Source organism: Ciconia boyciana, chromosome 8, assembly GCF_034638445.1.
Source record: "Ciconia boyciana chromosome 8, ASM3463844v1, whole genome shotgun sequence".
In the NCBI taxonomy this organism is placed as follows: domain Eukaryota; kingdom Metazoa; phylum Chordata; class Aves; order Ciconiiformes; family Ciconiidae; genus Ciconia; species Ciconia boyciana.
The window spans coordinates 49,912,303-49,931,093 of record NC_132941.1 but is presented as its reverse complement, the minus strand read 5'-3'; the positions used below and the strand labels follow the sequence as shown (position 1 = coordinate 49,931,093).

At 47.4% G+C, this 18,791-nt stretch overlaps 1 protein-coding gene across 1 annotated transcript; it reads left to right on the top strand.

The window, feature by feature from the left end:
* The first annotated feature begins 8,752 nt into the window (after window positions 1-8,752).
* On the top strand, window positions 8,753-9,931 carry LOC140655163 (uncharacterized). The gene is made up of 3 exons (XM_072869238.1): window positions 8,753-8,972; window positions 9,176-9,396; window positions 9,620-9,931. Exons 1-3 carry the CDS (start codon window positions 8,753-8,755, stop codon window positions 9,929-9,931), a joined length of 753 nt encoding a protein of 250 aa, XP_072725339.1.
* The last annotated feature ends 8,860 nt before the right edge of the window (window positions 9,932-18,791 follow it).

Below are 18,791 nucleotides of genomic sequence, written 5' to 3'. Positions count from 1 at the left end.
GGGTAATAACCAATGTTTATTAAACTGTGAAGATAAATTGAGTGGGATGTAGTAGGGGTAGGACTACCTGGATGTTATGAGTGAAAAGCAGGTGTGAATCCCTCAGGGATGAGGCACAACACTCAGTAAATGTAAAGCTTTGGGTTTATCGAAAGAGTAGCAGCATTACCATGGTGGGAGCCCTGGGGCACCGATGCTAATCACATGGGGACCAGATGCAGTGGAGCCCTGCTTGTGAGTGAAGCTCAAGGGAAAGCACCGCAGGGGTGAGTATAAAACCTGCACTGATTAATATATCCTACAGATGCAATGTCCTGTTTTGCTCATTTGCAAACTGATATAATGCAGGTGCTGTTGTCCAAATTCTGAGATCCGCAGCTGGCCTTCACCTTGGCGCCCATACAGATGCAGGGGGAAGCAAACTATCCTGGCTTACCTTAACAATGAGATAAAATGCGCTTGGGACTCTACATACTCAGATGGGAAGAAGCGAACTATCCCAGGTTACAGTAATAAGAAGATAAGAAGTGCTTGGGACTCTACGTACTCGAATGGGGGAGGCAAACTATCCTGGGTTACCATAACAAAGTCTTCTCATGCCCTACACCATATTATTATGGGTCTGGGATTTTTACTAATGAAATACAGGGTGGGATGGAAAGCACACTTACACAGCATACAAGATTAGAACTCACAATAATCATGATGATGGTTTAAATGTAAGCTCTAAGTCTTACATTTCTGAAAGATAAATATGAAATGAAAAATAGCTGCAGAACTTCAGAAAAAATAGCTTCAGAAAAAAACTCTGGGGACCACAATGGATCACAAACTGAATATGAATCCATGTGTACAGTTTTCAAAAGAAAAGAAAAAATAGGGAGACCTGAGGTGTGCTATAGGACAGCCATATATGACGGAAGGTAATTATTTTGCTCTGTTTGGCACTAGTGAAGCATCAGCAAGAATACTTTACCACTTAAGTACTGCACTTAAGACACATACAGGCAAAATGAAAGAGAATAGAGGACAGTAATAAAAATATGTTTAGAAAACATAAACAGAGAAAGAGTGAAAGAATTAAACTTATGTAGAAAAGATTAGATTGAGCAGGACTGTATGTGTGAAATGTTGCTGTAAAAAGTTATTGTAGCTACAGAGTGAATTTTCTCGGTGCTCTGTGAAGCTTAAGGCAAGCAGTATTAATTTTGAAGCAAGGGTGATTCAGTTTCAGTTTTTACATTGGAGAGCTTCATGTGGAGCACTAGAATAGGTACTCACCTGTAACACACCTGTAGGATCCCCTTTCCTGTAAATCTGTAAGAACAGATCAGAAAAAACTGTCTTGAGTGCCCAGGCCCACTTGGTCCTGTCCCTGAGAAGGTAGAGGGACACAGCAGTGATCCTCAGTCCCTCTGTGTTCTTGGTCAAGTAGATTGGACACAAATTAAAATCCTTACCTGCAATCAGGGAATCCTATTAATTTGGTTATTAATTTCATTGTATTCCAGTCACTTTAATTTTCAAGGTTTAATTTACATTTTTCCACTGATACATAGCAAAAGAGTAGGTGTTGCCAGGGTATGCATTATTTGAACTTATGTAAAAGATGTTCTAGAGGGATACTGAATTTCCATTACGTACATATGCTAATGCAGTGGAAAAGTGACTTCGTTCTAAAGGCAGCAGAGGGGTAAAAGCCCACCGTGCACATCTCTGTGTTGGGGGAGGGTAGAAAGCAAGTCTGGCCAGTCGTCTTAGCTGCCAAGGACTGAGTCACCATCCCTGGGGGTATTTGAAGGACCTGTAGATGTGGCACTTAGGGACATGGTTTAGTGGTGGACTTGGCAGTGTTAGGTTTACGGTTGGACTCGATGATCTTAAAAGTCTTTTCCAAGCTAAATGATTCTATGATTCCATGATTCTGTCACTGCCTCAGCTAAACCTCTGCAACGTTCCCCCTTCCTTTGTGTAGCAGTTTCCTGGATGTGAAGTCTTAATATAACCAGGAGATGGCACAAGAGACCCTTGCAGCCTTTCAGATGTACATGCTGCACTATGAGCAAAGACGTGAAAAACGATCGGGCTCCCAGATGTCTGCCTGAAATCTGCCCATTAGAAACAGGCAAACACGAAATGGCAGAGATTTTTTGCATTCCATTTTTAAAACGAACGTGTTTACATTCAGATGCTCCCTTTGATGTTTTAGAGAAATGCATGCACACACAACTTCGTAATTTTAAATCTTGGTTACCTTGTCTCGATGTGTAATGCACTCATTGGTGTAAAACCTGCCAAAGGAAGTATGCTGTATTGCTTGGAGGAAACATAGACATTGAATTACACATTATAGGGGCAGTGTTAAGCACTTTACATAACTATATTCCTGTCCTCACTCGTCATAGCCCAGCTTTTCCCTTATCAGTAAAATGAGAGGGGACATCAGGATATGTCTGTGCTCCCTGTTTTGGGGTGCAGTGAAAGTAGATGGACAGAGTCATTTGTGCTCTGTTGCTACAGTTCTGCATCCTGCCAAATTTATTCTCTTCCTCTGCTAATAGTAACATTTGCAGGGTACTTAATGGAAGTAGCTGGAAGAAAGAAAATAGGAAGAAACAGTGTATAGTGAAGAATACAGAAGAGGGGAAGAAATAACTAGAAACATGAAATGGAGAAAAGCCTTGAAGTCAGGGGCGAAAAAAGTAGCATTTCTTTCCATTTAATTTTAACAGACTGGTTTTGGAGCAGTACAAAGATCTGATTTATATTAGGTGTGAGTTAAGGGAAGGAAGAGTCAGTAAAATATTTTCACTGCTGGGACCAATGCATTTCAAAGCAGCATTGTATGGCATAGACGGGGATGGGCACAGAGGGTGATAGATGACCCAGGGCTGCCAGCTGTGATAGCTCGTTCTCCTGCTGACTCATCATGCTCAAATGCTAACTCTAAAATCAAGGGGGAAAAAAAAAATTAATTATTTAATAGCTGAAAGTGAAAAGTTACTTTCAGGAATGATAAATGCTTTAGTCATAGTATAGCTAAATTTCTTTAGAAGGTATTTGTGGGAAACAAAAAGTAAAAATAATGGAACATTTCTGATTTAATGCATTCTTAGTTTTATATGTAATAGGTTGTTAAATGTAACTTTAGAAGTAACCATCATGAAAAAAATTATCCTTCAGCAAAGATAGACAAAGAAAAATACCTTGATCTAAAATGTGAAGTAAGCCTCTCTGTTAGGTTTTGAAAACATTTCAGGGCGTCTAAGTGTGACATTTTGTGGTCTTGATCAGATTGTTAGTCCAAATAATCTGAACAATTGCTAAAACCAGTGGGATTTATGTGAATTTGCATATGCTCATTATTCTCTGTAGGTGCATCTCATATCCCTAGATAATTCATATTTTTAATGCAACCCAGATCCTAAAGCATAGTTATGCACCTAACAATTAATATCTATCTACTTTGGAAAATAAAACCATTTCTAAAGACCCTTTTCATGCTGATTCCTTTCAACTAACAGTTTTAAAAGTCTAATTACTAGTCTAGACAGAATTAAACTAAATACAGACTTTTGAGCAGTTTTGTTTGAGCAGTGTCCATAGAGATCTCTCTCAATGACAGTATGACAGCAATGAGTGCTGAAGAAGAATTTACATGCCTGAAACTTGGCTGGTTTTCCAACTATAATAGTTTGTCTAATAAAAATTAAAACATGAATTTTAAAAAGAAAGAACCTGCTGGTGAACCTTGCTTCTGTAACAACAGTGGTACATGTTCTAAATATGGTCCTCATTCATATCAACTTTGACTTCTTTTTTAATAAGCTTCAATTCGGGTAAGAAACCATTAAAAGCATAACAGTTGACAGTTGTAAGTGTTTTCTTTCTTAACATTTACAGTATCTCTCTGCAGAATATATATCTTTTTAAAACATTTCACCAATTCTGCTTAGCTGCTGGTAACAGCCTTATGGTAAGGAGCCATGGGAGCTCTTGGCATTTTGAGTGCTGTGTTGATTTAGATCAATTCCAAGCATGATGAGACATTTAATTTTCATCTATGCATTGTCACTCTGTTTATTCCAGGCCCTCCTGGTATTTCTGCACATATGGTCTTTTCATTCCTCATGGAAAAGTGGCTCTTATTCTGTCAAAGAGGAAAAATTATAATAATTGATAATAAAGAGATTGGTTAGAGGCCATTTGTAATGCTTTTAAGTCCTAAGAAGTGATTTCTCAGAAATTACAATGGATGGATAAACATGCCAGGGCAAAGACCATATAAATTATATAGCAGATGCCAGCAGCCCTTGCTTCACTGGGCAGACCTTCATAGGAAATCTGCATGTCCACAGATGAACACACATCCTCCTGTGTGTCCTAAGCTGCCTTTTTCACTCTTTTAATTTCATCACCACTTAGCTACTCCCAAGGACCGCATGTTCACCGTACTCTAGTCTCACAGGATCCTCCACTGTTACGAGAAAGGGTCACCTGCTGTTACAAAATGACAGTCCCCTCCTTTGGCCTTGTGTACCTCCACTGCAGCAAGGCCAACTCGTGGCAGTTTTCTCCAGTATCTGTGGGGAACCCAAGGTACTTGGCAGTCCTTACTTACTTATACACTCTTCAGTTCCTTCAAAACTTCAGTAGGAAGGGGATATCTCAGAGCACAATCCTGCCCCTCTGTAGGGCTCTGAGCTGGCTGACTAGGTCAGGGCTGGCCTTTGGGTTGGAAGATGTGGAGCAGCAATTAGTTCTCAAAGGCTGGGCTGTTATCCCGAAATACATCTGTTATCAACTGCCTAGTAGGCATCCAAGCAGGACTAGCTAGTTCTGCAGAACCTCCTCAGCCTGAGTCCAGTGTTGCCCATATATATTTCTGTGGAGCTGCTTTGCATATAAGCACCATTATCTTGATCCCATCCTATCTGTCCCAGCTAGACATTTTATATAGCTACTTCTGGGCCTCTTTGAATGCAGCTGCTGCTCACAAGAAATATAGGGGTCAGTGTCAAGTGACAAATCTCCACTCACTTTCATTCCCCTGGGTGCTAAAATGTTCCTTTCTACATCACCTCCCACAGAATAGCCTGGCCTGGGGTTGCATTTGGCATTATGATCCTCAGTCTCCTTTGGTCTTCAGGGAGCTGATGGTCCTTATTTTCATGGGGAAGGTGCTGACTCCCCAAAGAGAGCAACTATGTGTTGTACAAACACCTGCATAAAGTATTGTCATTATCTTAAGTAAATGGATCTTAAGACTTCTGCTAGTGGCAGTCAGGTTGGTATGTCTGAGCTCTTTGTCTTAACCTCCTTGTAGCAGAGAGTGAAAGGTCCTATCTGCTCCTGCTTCACTCTGACAAATTCCCAAGGACTTTAGCAGGAGCAGGGTTTCATCCCATTGGCAACATCACTTGATTTTAAACATGGTATTTCTGAATCACAGTTTAGCAGGAGGTTTTCAAACAAACACCTAATGAATAATACATAGAAACAGAAAGAAGGCAGCTTAAGAATTTTAGATAAAATTAAACTAGCAGCTGTTAAATATTGTAGCAGTCATTACATCCAGAAGTCATCTGCCATCTATCCAGGATACTTACACATTTTATGTATAATGGAAATGAGACTTGGTTTAACCTTGTCACAACGTGATCAATTTGTGCCTCTGAGAGCTCAACATTTGACACCATCTTTTGGCTGTGACATTTGCCTCAATAAAATGCAATTAATAAACCAGCAGTGTATAAAGATGTAATTCGCAGCTCAGATGGTGAAAATGTCTTAAAATCTGTAAAGAAACTATGTGACAGATGTATCAGTGGATGCTAAAACACAAGATTTTTTCTATTTTTTAGAGCACCATCATATGTCATATATTTTTTTTGTCCTATCCAACAGCTTGCCAAGTGCCTTTATTCATTGACATAAACTAAAGCTGGAAAAAATAACGTCATACAGATAGTCTGTTTTATACTTTTTAAAAAAATATTTGTATATAGATATATAAGTATATATGTTATATAAAGTATCTAAGTAGCATGTTCGTATACTATTTGTATTTATATGTATATATAATATTATGTAGGGACTAGGAATGGAAATAATTCTGGGCACAAGGGACCTATTTATCTCCTTGGGATGGGATCTTGCCCCATCTGTGATGCAGAATGTTCTTGAGAAAGGCATTTTGCCTGACTGCAAAGGAGGCTTGGTAGGATTCTCCAGGCAGTTAATGGCACTAGTATTGCCAGTTCTGACTGGAGAGGCTGCTTCCAGGCCACATGTTAAATACAGCTAACTCAAGGGACTTGTCATTTAGTAACTCAGTTAACGGAGCAGACTTCTGCATGTCTCCTCTCCACCTCCTGCCTGCTTGGTCTGCTCTGTGGAATATGTTGGCACCAGAATTGGACAATGCTCAGAAGCTCTGGTATTTTAAAATATTTCCTCAGGTTTGTGGTGGGCGTAGTCTTCATATTTACCTAATGAAAAGAATAGGTAAGAACCTGTCCTTGGAATATTCAGGGTGGGACAGGGAAGCAGGGGGGATTTTTTAATAAAATAGTGGCAATTTAAAACCAATCTTGTACATTTTGGTCAAGTAAACTTTCCATTGTTAATCAGAAAGTGCTTGGGAAGGATAAATGGATTAGGTTTTAAGTAATTAGATACCAAATATTTTCATACCATGAAAAAAACCCCAAATATAAATGTCCTGCAGGGCTTTGTCCATGCTAGAGGTGTTTGTAGGCTTCTTTAGGTATGTAACAGCTACATTAATGTATGGGAGGCATTAATGGGAGGCATTAATGCTTGAACATTTGTTTAGACATTTTTACACCAGTTCCCTTAGTTTCCTCCAGGAAGCTTGTTTAGTGAGCTCAGGCTATTGCTGTAGTGCAGGCTGCAGAGTCAATCCCTACCTGCACAGACCAGAAACAAAGGGCTCCAGGAGAACTACGGTCATGCCTGGTTGTGGTAGCACCCACAGGTTCTCGATTGGTTATTGGCCACCTTTAAATAAAGCTGACAATAGCATTTGTATTTTTGTTGGTCAGGGACAATTAACTCTTGAACTGTGGCATCTAGTAGAGCAGAGGAGGACTCAGACTATGCCATGAGAATGAAGAAGCAAGAAGAGACAGCTTAGAAGGGGCTCACAAGTCAAACTTGAACATCATTCAATGAAACAATTTTCTAGTAAGCAGAAAATGGTAGGATTTAGTGGTGGAGGGATATAGCAATGATACTTTGAATGGACAGGAAGTTGAAATGCTGGTTTTAGGAAAAGATAGACAAAGAGGGTTTGAGTAAAACTTTTTACTGGATTAATATAAAGAAGAAGATATCTTTATAAGATTAACTGAAAGATTTAGACATAAACTAATTATGTAGGAAGGTTTCGGTTTTCAAGCCTCTGCCTCACTGACAGCCTCAGAAATAGATAGAGGCATGGTTACATTAACTGTAATCTCAGAGAAAGTGAATGCTGAAAAATCCAGCAGGAGTGGCAGAAAAACAGAGCAAGTCACAGGGTAAATGGCCAGTAGAGCACTGGGTTTGTGTGCAGGTGGTAGAGGGTGAGTGTAAACCAGAAAGCAGGAACAAGGACAGACAAATCAGACACACGGTCATGATTTCTGGAGGTAGACTGACACCAAGCAGGGAGTGTGATAGGAGTTATCAATGGTGCAGTAGTCCCAGTCTGTTCTTACACAGGATGGGAGGATGGAAAGGGGAGAGAATGCAGGGAAAGTGGTTACCCTGCAGGGAAAAACTGCCCGTAAAGCACCAGGAACTTTTTGTCAATCAATATACTACAGAGGCATTACTGCAGCAGCCAAGTGTTCCTGGTGTACACAGAACCCAAAGATTGATGGGAACACTTCTGAAAGATATGCATAAGGTAATAAGAGGAAAGACAGGGAGAGTAAGATAGCAAAGAAACCTGTGTGACCTGCACAGCTGCAAGAGATCTGGGAGAGAAGATAACGACATGAATTCTGTAACCTCAGCAAAAATCTCAGCAGAATGTTAATTCTGAGGCAACAATTGTCCTTTTCTGATTCTTTAGTCCAGAAAACATACTTTACATAAGCAGCCAGGAGTTGGCCAATTGATACAACCGAACAGCCTCGTCCTTTACATTTTTCTGTTTCACAGCCTTCTCCAAACCCCTCACCCTGTGCCTGGTGTTTATACCCTGATGCTGCAGTCCCGGGAGAATGCAATGAGCAAGTTTATCCACTTGCTTGCCTCAGCCCAGAGAGAAACAGGCTTGGGAAGATCCCTTTAGACAGTGGATCTTCTGCTTGAAAAGGAATGAAAAAGCCAGCTCTAGAGAAAGGGGGATCGGGAGCAGCAGCGTCCCCTCTCCCGCCAGCGTCCGGGGATGCTGGTCCCTGTGCGCTCCCCCGGGGGTGCATTCCCCAGCGCCGTTTGAGGCCGCTCAGCTCTATAAATTCCATTTGCATGGGGATAGGATGTAACAAGAGCTGTAAATCACTGACGGCGGAGTGAACTCCTCCAGGGGCAGACACGGCGGAGCCGAGCCTCCGCGAGCTGTGGCAATGTGTGAACGGTATCTTTTGTTGGGGGGGAGGACTGATGGCAATTAGATGATACTTATCTGTCCCTTTGATGTGTATTTACACAAACAACGTTTTCCTCTGGGACTTGCGGTATAAAGGAGGAGCCGTGTTCCCCAGCACCCTCCTTCCCGGCATCTCCGAAACAAGGCAGGATGACCAAGGCCCCCTTCTCTGTGGAGTGGCTGTCCCAGAGCAGCCAGGCCCTCAAGAGCCCCACCGAGGGCTCCCCACACCGAGCATCCTCCGCGGGCCACCGGCCCGGCTCCCGGCCCGGCTCCAGCCCCGGCCCGAGCGAGCGGAGCAAGGAGCAGTCCGCCGGGGCCGGGAGAGGCAGCAGGAGCAGGGAGCGCTGGGCGGCCCCCCCCGCTGCAGGTAACCGCGGTCTCCGCGGCCGTCGGGGCATCCCGCTGCTTCCGCGCTGGGAGCGGGGGGACGGACGGGCCCTCTGCCGCCCCCAGGGCCCGGCTAGGGACCAGCCGTGCGGTGGCTGCCTGGAGGCGGAGGAGGCGGGCCGGCACCGCCGCGGTTCCCGGCCCTGGCTGACCCCTTTCTCCCCCTCCCTCCCCTGTCCCCAGGAGCAGGCGAGCGGCCGTGGGGCGCGGGGCAGCCCCCGCCGGAGGGCGGTCCCGAGTGCGCGGGCCCCGAGGAGGCCGGCGGCAGGGGCGGGCGGCGGCTGCGCACGGCCTTCAGCGCCGAGCAGCTCAGCACCCTGGAGAGCTCCTTCCAGCGGCAGCAGTACCTGGGGGCGGCCGAGCGCCGCAAGCTGGCCGGCCGGATGCGGCTCTCGGAGGTGCAGGTGAGCGCGGCGGGGGCACGGGCAGTGGCATGGGCAGGGGTGGCTTGGGCATGGGCAGGGATGGCTTGGGCATGGGCAGGGGTGGCTTGGGCACGGCGGGGCCACCGCGTGGGCCGGCACGGGCGGTGGCGTGGGCAGGGATGGCTTGGGCACGGGCCGTGGCGTGGGCTGGGTGCCGCTGCAGCCTCATCTCTTCTCCTTCCCTCCTCCCCTTTCCCCCCAGATCAAGACCTGGTTTCAGAACCGCCGGATGAAGCTCAAGCGGCAGCTGCAGGAGATGAGGACGGAGCCTTTCTGCAGCCCCCCTCTCCCTTACGGACCTCAGAGCGGCGTTGTGCCCTTGCCGCTCACGTACGTGGCCCGGCCACCGCCTCTGCCCCGGCAAGGGGCTGCCTCCGGGGGCTTCACCTTGGCAGCGCTGCCGGCACCCACCCTGGACCTCAGCAGCGCCTGCAGGGCGCAGCCTGTGGGCTTTTGGGCGGCACCCTGCTTTGTAGGGTACGGGGATCCCAGAGCTTTCTTGCTGGGTGTCTGACCCTCTGATACGGACGATGACTGAGGAGGATTTGCACTACTGATAGCTATCTGCGCTGCCCTTGTCTGTAACTGCCTGGTGGAGTTATGATGCAGCACTGAGCAAAATATTTTACAGAGACATACTGGCCAATCTGAATCATGGACTCCGGGCCCCTGCATTTATAGGCAACTGTGTAAAATAGAAACACAGCGGGACAAACACTAATATAAATGGAGTCTTTTCATAAACCTAAACTTTTTCCAGCTTTCATGTTAATTCCTTCCAGAAAGATTGTAGAGCTATTTATCCTGCCCTGTGAGAGAGCTCTTCTTCATTAAAGGAAGCATAGACTCCTTATTCTCTAGATCTGTTCTGGCCCCCTGCAATTTACTGAGGGTGAGTGTAAAAAAGCGTGAATTTCCCCCTGTCCTCCAAAGCAGGTACCCAACCCCTTCAGCTACTTCCTAGGTGGCATTTTCTCTGATGGGACTGTGCTTTTAACCAAATATGTGGATACACCTGTTCCTAACACTTAATACCGGGCTTAATATAGTAGCAGAATGGATGCGTTCTGTTGGAGCCCTTTAAATAACATCTAGAATATTATTTTGAGATGTTAAAAGTTACTTTCTAAATAAAAATGTAAATATATCTTCACGCTTTCATGTGCAGCCTCAGTAGATTAGTAAGGGCCTCTTGCCTAAACAGATCTTGGAAAGGATCTAGCCTAGAAATTTCTTATCAACAAAATAGTATCTCGGCATCTCACATGCACCTAATGGGGTATGAGGGTGATGATCAAAAGAAATGTAACATTTCAAAGCCGGTTTTCCCTAAGTGGCAGTAAAGTTTGATACCATTGTGCTATGCACTTCTAGAATTTGAATAATGCTCTAGAAAACTTAAGATCAAAATGGCCTGAGTTCAGGCTAGAGAAAGGGCTCTGAGAAATGATCCTTGACTGATGTAAATTGTCATAAATCTTTCAAAAAGTCAATTGTCAACTAACATGAAAAGAGCAATAAAAATTTCCATCACTTTAGAGTTGATCTCGGGGGTTATTAGAAGATTTCCGGTGCACTTGTAATCTGGGCTCATATAATGAATGGTCCGAAGTTTCTGTGTCAGTCATCCTTGAGCACACCTATTTTCTTTTGTACACAGGGGCCAATCTACCACTTGAGTACACTTGCCTCGTAAAAAGCAACATTTTGTGCTGTTGAAGGCTGTGGCCTTTGATTTTCTGAGTAGCTGTCACATTTGGAAGTCTCCTTAATTATTTTGTAATCCGTGCTGTATTTTTCTGGCCTTTTGAGATATTAGTATTTGCTTGCAATTGCACAATTAATGTGGCTCTAATGCAAGAGTTTCAGAAAACTAACAAGGGCTCAGGTGCTATCAATCATGCTGAGATCTCTTCAGGAATATGATGCAGTTCGGGATTAAGGAAATTTGTTGACCCGAGATAAAAATTCCCATTGAATGAGGCTTATTTCTCAAAGTCAGGTATTACTAAATGGCGATATTGATTCGAAGAAAAAAATATCTGCAATTCTCTCTGACTCTGTCAAAATGTCATTAGGGAACTGGGATGTTTCCAGAAAGCTCTGCAATAGTGAATATTTTCTATGCTCTAAAGCAGTGACATTTTTAAAACAGCAAAACAGTCAAGGCCAATAAATATACAATTTACCTAAAAAAAAGGTCTTAAGCATGAGACTCGACTTGGCTATCCCGTTTTCAAGGGGATAGTGGTTGAGGGGTTAGGTGATCCCCTTATAATCTTGTACGGCCACAGAAGGGAACCCCACCTCTCCCCCAAATGCTTTGCTCATCCCGTACAAAAGGAATAGGAACAGCCCTTCGCGCTGTTAGAAGCCGGAGTATCGGGGGGCTGGGGAGGGCAGCACCCCCCGAGGGGACCGGCCGGGCGCCCCAGCTCCGGACCAAATGGGGGGAGGGTGAAAGGGAAGTGGGGACGGGCACCACCGCAGCTGGGCCCAGGGGAAGTGAGAGAGAGATGAAAGGGCTCGGGAGGAGAGAGGGAGAACAAAGTGCTCCCACCCGCGGAGGGGAGCTGCTTCCGTGGGGACAGGGTTTGTGCGGGGGAGGAGGCCCCCCGCCCGGAAGGGTACTAAGGGCGAGGACGCAGCACACCGTATCGGGGTCTCCAAATGTCCCGGGCGAGCTGTCTCCCGGGGGCAGCTCTGGCTGAGCCCTGCCGGGGTGCCTGTCCCGTCCTCCCCCGGGTCTGCCCTCCCGGCCCCGGGGCTGGTAACGCGGAGCCGGCACGGCTGCGGCACCGGGCTCCCCGCAGCTGTGCTCGGTCCCGCGGTGCTCGGAGGGGTGGGGGGAGCAGTTCCCCCTCCGTACAAAGGTTCGGAGCAAGGCAGAGGCAACCGTGGCTGCCGGGACAACACGTAGTGCTGCAATCTTTGCCACGATTTAAGCCCACGGGGGTTGTGGGGACCACGCTGGGACAAGCAGGGCTGCGGGGCCGAGCGGCACCGGCCATGGGGCAATCTCGGAGGTGGAGGCTTTGCTTGCGGGGTGCGTGTATGCGGCTCCCTGTAGCCTTGCTAAGGCAGGCGGGTTTCGTGCTAGGGGCGCGGGCTGGTCAGCGGGGCTAAAGGGGGTGTCCTGTCTTTGGGCGTATGAGCTGCAGAGCGGCTGGCGAGGGAGAAGCCGGGCTCTGTTCGAAAAGGTGCTAATGATCACTTAACATAATGACTCCTTGGCCACATTTATACTCAACAGGCACACGAAATGTCTTGCCAGTGTTTTGGCAGCGCTAGCTTGCAAATGTGGTCCCGTTTCCCGACAATTGCTCAAATGAACACGAAAGGTGATGCTCGCTTGGCTGAGTCCCTAACGGTAGCGGATTCTTCCGAATATCTATATGATAATTCCGCTTCTACCTGCAAAAATCGGCTTTCTCTAGAAGGTAACTACTACATTCTAGTGGTCTAGAAAACTGTATGTGAAATCATTTCATTCTTGCTAAAGCGGCCGAAAACGTGGTTGCAAGTTTGATCATCTGGGAGAAATAAACCCAGACAAGCCCTTCATGTTTTATTCCTGCTTGTTTGCATTTCTCAGCCTCTCTGGTTTACCCCCGGCAGCAACAAAGGCGCATTAGTGCCAGCGCAGGACCCTGCATACTGGCAGCCCCTCGCCGGCCGGCGAAGCGATCCTGCTCCGGCACCGCACCCGCCGCACGCCCCGGGGCCGGACCAGCCGCGGCTCTGCCCAGCAGCCCCGCAGACACCCTCCCGGGCTGCTGACGGCCCCCTTGGTTCCTAGCTCTCCCCTTTGTGTCTTTAATCGCATCACAACAGCCATCAGTACCGGAATGCTCTCCGGCAAGACAAAGCGTTGTCTGCAAGTCAGCTACAAATGGAAAAGCTGAGCCGATTAGCTGGGGAGGAGCGGCTTAACGCTTGTGCGGTGAAACTGTTGGCGCTCCCGACCTGGGGCTCTCGAGGAAGAGGCTGTATAACCTGGAAACTGGGCTCCCGGGGGAGGAAAAGGGGGTGGGAGGGGAAAATTGCCAGAGCACTAACTTCAAAGCCTGTCTCCCCCGCAGCGTGTACGCGGAGGGGGAGAAACATGATTGAATTAGCCCAGCGGCAATGGCAGGGAGCCGTCTGCAGCCCGCGCTCGTTAACGCCTGTCCCAATTTGGCGAGAGCAGCCGACAGGGACTGGGAATAGGGTGGGGGTATTTCCCCCCTGCAGCTCCCAGACACGGTGGAGCCGCTCCAGGGACCCCTTTACAAACCAGGTGAAGTTATTCGGCGTTGTGTGCTAATCGGGAGAGATCTCGCACCGGCAGGCCATTACATCTAATTGCTGCCCATTATCTCTTTCTTTGATACGCAATTAGATGACAATTAACTTGATAAATCCCACCGAAGTGGGGACAGGAGGAAAGATGAGAGATCTCTCGGTCTCGGCTTGTTCCTTGTGCAGACTTTACTACTTTTCCTTTATAACTCTGTCGTAAACTCCTAGGCCTCGACGTAGCGTTATCTTCTACTGGTATTTAGCAGGGAGCTAATCCCGGCAGCTCTTTGGTATTCAGGTAGGTTAAACGCTTTAATTCTTGTTTTAGTGCTTAGTTATTCTGCCTGGGCAATTCTGACCAACTGCGGAGGTGTCACAAGTCCTCAGGCAACACGGTGATGGTGTGCATGGGAATTCAAGTACTATTTTGTTTCGAGCTAACTTGTGCTTAACTTATCTAGGCGCTTTGTCCGTTAGTTGCGCAAAGAACTGCATGAGATTTCCCCGATAAATTGTTTTTAATGCAAAGCGCGTTTGCTCCCACAGCTGCTGAATAGGAATACCTGGGCCTGCCGCGGGTGAGCCGGGAGGGAAGAGGGTGCAGCACCGCCGAGTGAGTCAGGAGCATTTGCTGTTTATGGTGTGTTAGCCCGCATTGTTCCCGTGGGCAAAGGAGCGAGCGGGTGATGGCCCTGTTAGTGTTCACGGGTACTTCAAACAGAGCAGCGTCTATTCCGAAACAATCGATCTCGTTGATGCCTAATTGACTATCTAATAGCACCTATCAGGACATCAAAGGAGGCGCTGAATAACCTAGTTAGCATTTCCAAAGGGGAGCAGTGGAGGGTACAAACAGTGATCACTTGTCCCACCGGCCGCGGGCGGGGAACCCCCCCGCAGCGGGCAGCGGCTCCCGGGCCGCCCGGGGAAGGGGCAGGGAGCCCAGCCCGGGCCCTGCCACTGCCTACGGCCCTGGGGTGTTGTATGGCCTCGCATGGAGCAGGGCAACGTATCTTGTCTTGCCTGCGCTTCCAGCAATGTTCACCTCGCTCCCTGCAGTAAGTCAGCTTACCTACCTCTCAAGGGCTGCCACGGACTCTCTCCTAAAAAACTGCTGCCTCTTTGTGCAGCTAAACATGGGGGGGGGTTGGGTTTGGGTGTGTTGGGTTTTTTTCCCGCGGGTGGGGTGGCATTGCAGTTGTTCTGACTGCATCCTCTACCATCCCCACTTCTCCAGTTTTGTCAAGAAGACTTTGGCATCTCTGTGCTTTTTGGAAAGATAAATGAGATGTGCCTATGATGGAGCCAGTAACTTAGTAGCCCAGCAGGTCCCAGGTCTGGTGTCCTAGTACATCAGCTCTTAATCTGTGATAAAAGCTATGATAGATTGCTCAATATACCGTTCTTTCATGGACTGCTGCTTACAAACATGGCTAGTAGAAGGAAAGTTTGGAATGTGAAGATTGGCCCAATTATGCTGGAAATTGTTTTCCCTGAGAAGGATTAATCTATTTTCCAGTTCGTGGCTATGTTTTTCTTATGTTGTCATACCAAAAACAGGTGGGATGGTATGTTGAAGGACTTGGCACACCAACAGCATTCTTGGGGAGTACAAGTACTTCAGCTTCAAGTAAAGGGTGAGCTTCTAGTAACTGGTGCAGGAAACATTGCAGCCTAGATAATGGGCTGAACCTTCCCCCCAACAATACCTTCATGCATGTAGACCTGCTACAGTCCTGCCTGTTCCCATGGGCTTACACTTTGTGTGTGCACAAAGCCCCAGAAGAAATATTCCCATTGTGTACCAGTGAGATAAATCTACCATTTGTCCCTCGAAGTCTTGCAGAGTTCACATGAAAAGAGCACTTCTTCCTGATGAGCTTTGCTGTAATCCTCACATCCTGGCATTAATCACTTCACCTAAATTTCAGGGTATCATACTGAGTTACAAGTGCACATAAATTAACAGTAAATTTATTGAAGCAAGCATGTTTATTATGGTTGTAAGGCTTACATGCAAATGCAGAACAATAAATATTTTGAAATATGATTTGGAGAAATGGGTCCCCTATATTCTTAATATAAATCATGTAAGAAAAATATATGTATCTTCCAAGTTTGTACAGTATCCCCAAGTTCTGGGTATGCCGAATTCTACATGAAAATACATTAATTTCCCTAAACAATTAGATATATTTTTGATCATGGTTATATCAATTGAATGATACAAAAGTTCCAAGTGATACAAAAGAATCGAGTGGAAATAAACTTGTGCCTCCTTTAAGCACCGTATTTCTGCAAGGTGAGGGGAGAATTTAACTGCAGCTGCAGAGCCTCTATCCACCCGGGGTCCAGGGTCATCAAAGCTTGCAAGTTTCTCAAGCTGCCACCTCTTTCTGATGGGAGCTACAACAGCCACATAACACCTCTCGCCCCTTCCCCATCTGTTCCAGGGTTTTGTGGTCCACAGATGCGGCTATGTTCAGCTGGGTGGGGGTCCTAGGGTTGAGTATAAACATCTTATTCAACAGGCAGTTCAGATTGGATTCTAATTTAAAAAAAAAAAAGAGGAAAAAGTCAGTTTTCATGGACTTTCAGCAAACATAGGGATGGGTCAGCTGCTTCCCTGCATCCTCAGTCAAATGACAGGGGAAATAGCAGCAGCTATTCAGGAGTACTAACAGTCTCCCTCTATAAGACACATGATGTATAAATGCAAATGTGCATGCTGGTTTCTTTGGGCACAGCACTGAATAGTTGTCTCATGCCTGGTTTAATTTTGGTGGTAGGGATGAAGTGTCTCTCCCTAGATGGTGGTCCCTGCGTGTCACTGTGTGCCTGGGTGGGGGACTGCAGGGCACAGGGGACCCAGGGCTGCCTGGCTTGGCATAGGTTTCATCTGCTGGAGAACCGGTGGGGAGGCCCCCCCGGGGGGAGCACACTGCTTGCTGGGCAGGTGTGTGCTCAGCTTAGGAGTTCCTGAATCCCAGTGATTTTCAGGTACTACCTCCAAACTTAGTTTTGGCAAGGTAGTCAGGCTCTGCAGATAGTATGCAATGCATTACAAGGAACAACTTGCTGTGGATGAATCCATACATGGTGGAGCCAGAGTTTCTCTGCTTGGATTTGCCCACACATGGGGTTATTCAGAAATGGCTGCTCTGAAATAAGATGGAGATAGTGAGTATGGTGGTGCGTTTGCTCCAGACAGAGGGACTGTACACAGGTGGATAGTTCAGAAATAGTTATTAAATCCAGAAGTTATTAAAATTAATGTGCAGGCACTTAGCTCTTTTGGGGAGCAGTGAGTCTCCTACCCCTGTTTGACTGAAATGTGTCTAGGAAATGCTATAGGGTTTAAATGCTCCCCTGTTCTGGTGGGTTTGGTTGTATCAGTGGCATTCACAGGTATGTGTTTCTGACCCAGGGAGGGAGTCTGGTCTCCAGCTCAGTGTTCAACTGCTTGGCTTTTACGCTGGCTTGTGCATATCAGCCAAAATGACGGTCTTGTGCCAGCGGTAACTGAACCTCCATTAGTGGCTGTGCCCAGCACCCCATATGGAACAGGCCAATCTCTCTATCAGGGCTGTGCTGAGGCAAGTATCAGCGTCTCCCACCTCTGCTCTTAGGAGCTGGTGTTGCAAGCAAAGCTCCAGGAGGAATACAGCTCCTGGGCTCTGTGGGCTTGGTAGGGTGTCTGCATTGCTCTAGTGCCTGGGCTTTATTGCTCCCCTGGGGTCAGAGCTAGGATAAGCCGGTGTGGCCCTTGAGGGTAGGAGGGGTCAATAACGCACTGTTCATTCCTGTGGCCATCGAGTTACGGGAACGCTTGAAACAATGAAAATGGGTAGCACGAATATGATTTTCTCCCCTGATCTCTCATTATAAATTGGGGAGTTGGTTTGGTTGGGGTGTTTGATTTATTTTAATTTTTTTTAGAGAAAGAAAACTCACATCTACTCTTATGTGTGGGAACGGAGATTATTGCTCTGTTCTTAGAAAGAAACAACCTCTTGCCCTGTTAGACCCAGGTTTATGGTGCTCACTCCTTTCAGTTGTGCATCCTGGGGGGAACCCCGAGGAGTTTCGTGGCAACTGAGGTCCTGTCAGTGCATTCACCCAGTTACAGGGATGGCGATCACTTCCCCTGGTCTTTAGGATGCATTGAGGGTTAGAATGTGTGTTATCAAAGTATCGCTCCTGCCAGTGGGGTCGTGGTCGGTGCAGTCTTTTTCACTGGGGTGGCTAAAAGCCGGGTCTAAGTTGGACACAAGAAGAGCCCCAGACATGGGCTGAGCTGCCGGGATGCACCTTTCCCCAGCCGGCCTTTCCCGAGCCAAGCTTTGCTGGGGGGGTGTCTTGGTGTCCTCCCTGCATAACAAGGGCATCGTCCTTCTCGAGAAGCGACGTGTGGATTGGGATAGTTTGAAGTTGATGAGGTGCGAGCTTTGCTGCTCACTTAGTGCTTTGATTGCTAAACTCTTTGGGAGACGGGTTGCGTTTTGTGGCTAGACAGACGGCGCCAAGTTCAAGCTGCGAGGGCCCGCGGCCCTGCTAACCCCGCAGCCTGGCCGTGGTCCCCGGGGGTGAGGGCTCAGCCTCGGGGATAGGGACTTCTCCATAGCGGTCCCCCACAGCTTTTCCCCGGGAGGCCGGTCTCCACAGCTCCCCCGAGGTGAAGTGCCAGGCGGCGGGGCTGGCAGGCCCTGCCGGTGTTACGTTATCCCTCATTCCTGGTTTCGGGTACCTGCGCAATGCGGGACCCCGCGGCTGAAAAGGGCGTGGGTAGAACCGCGCTGTTATCGGCACCGTCGGTATCTTTAAACGCCCCTTTGCGGGGCTGGGCCTGCCCGTGCCCTGCCCTCCGGGGGAGAGGGGCAGGTTTGCACTTCAAGGGGGTCCTCCGGCCCCGCAGACACGCTGGAGCCAGGGGCTGTAGACATTTGCCATACGTGTGAACTTTCCTCCTCGCTGGCAGCTGTTATCTCTGCTCGATTCCCACTTTGATGTGGGTTCACACTTGCAAACGAGCCCACCCGGGACCGGAGCGCCCCTATAAGAGCGGGCCGAGCCCGGCGGTCCGCCAGCCCCTC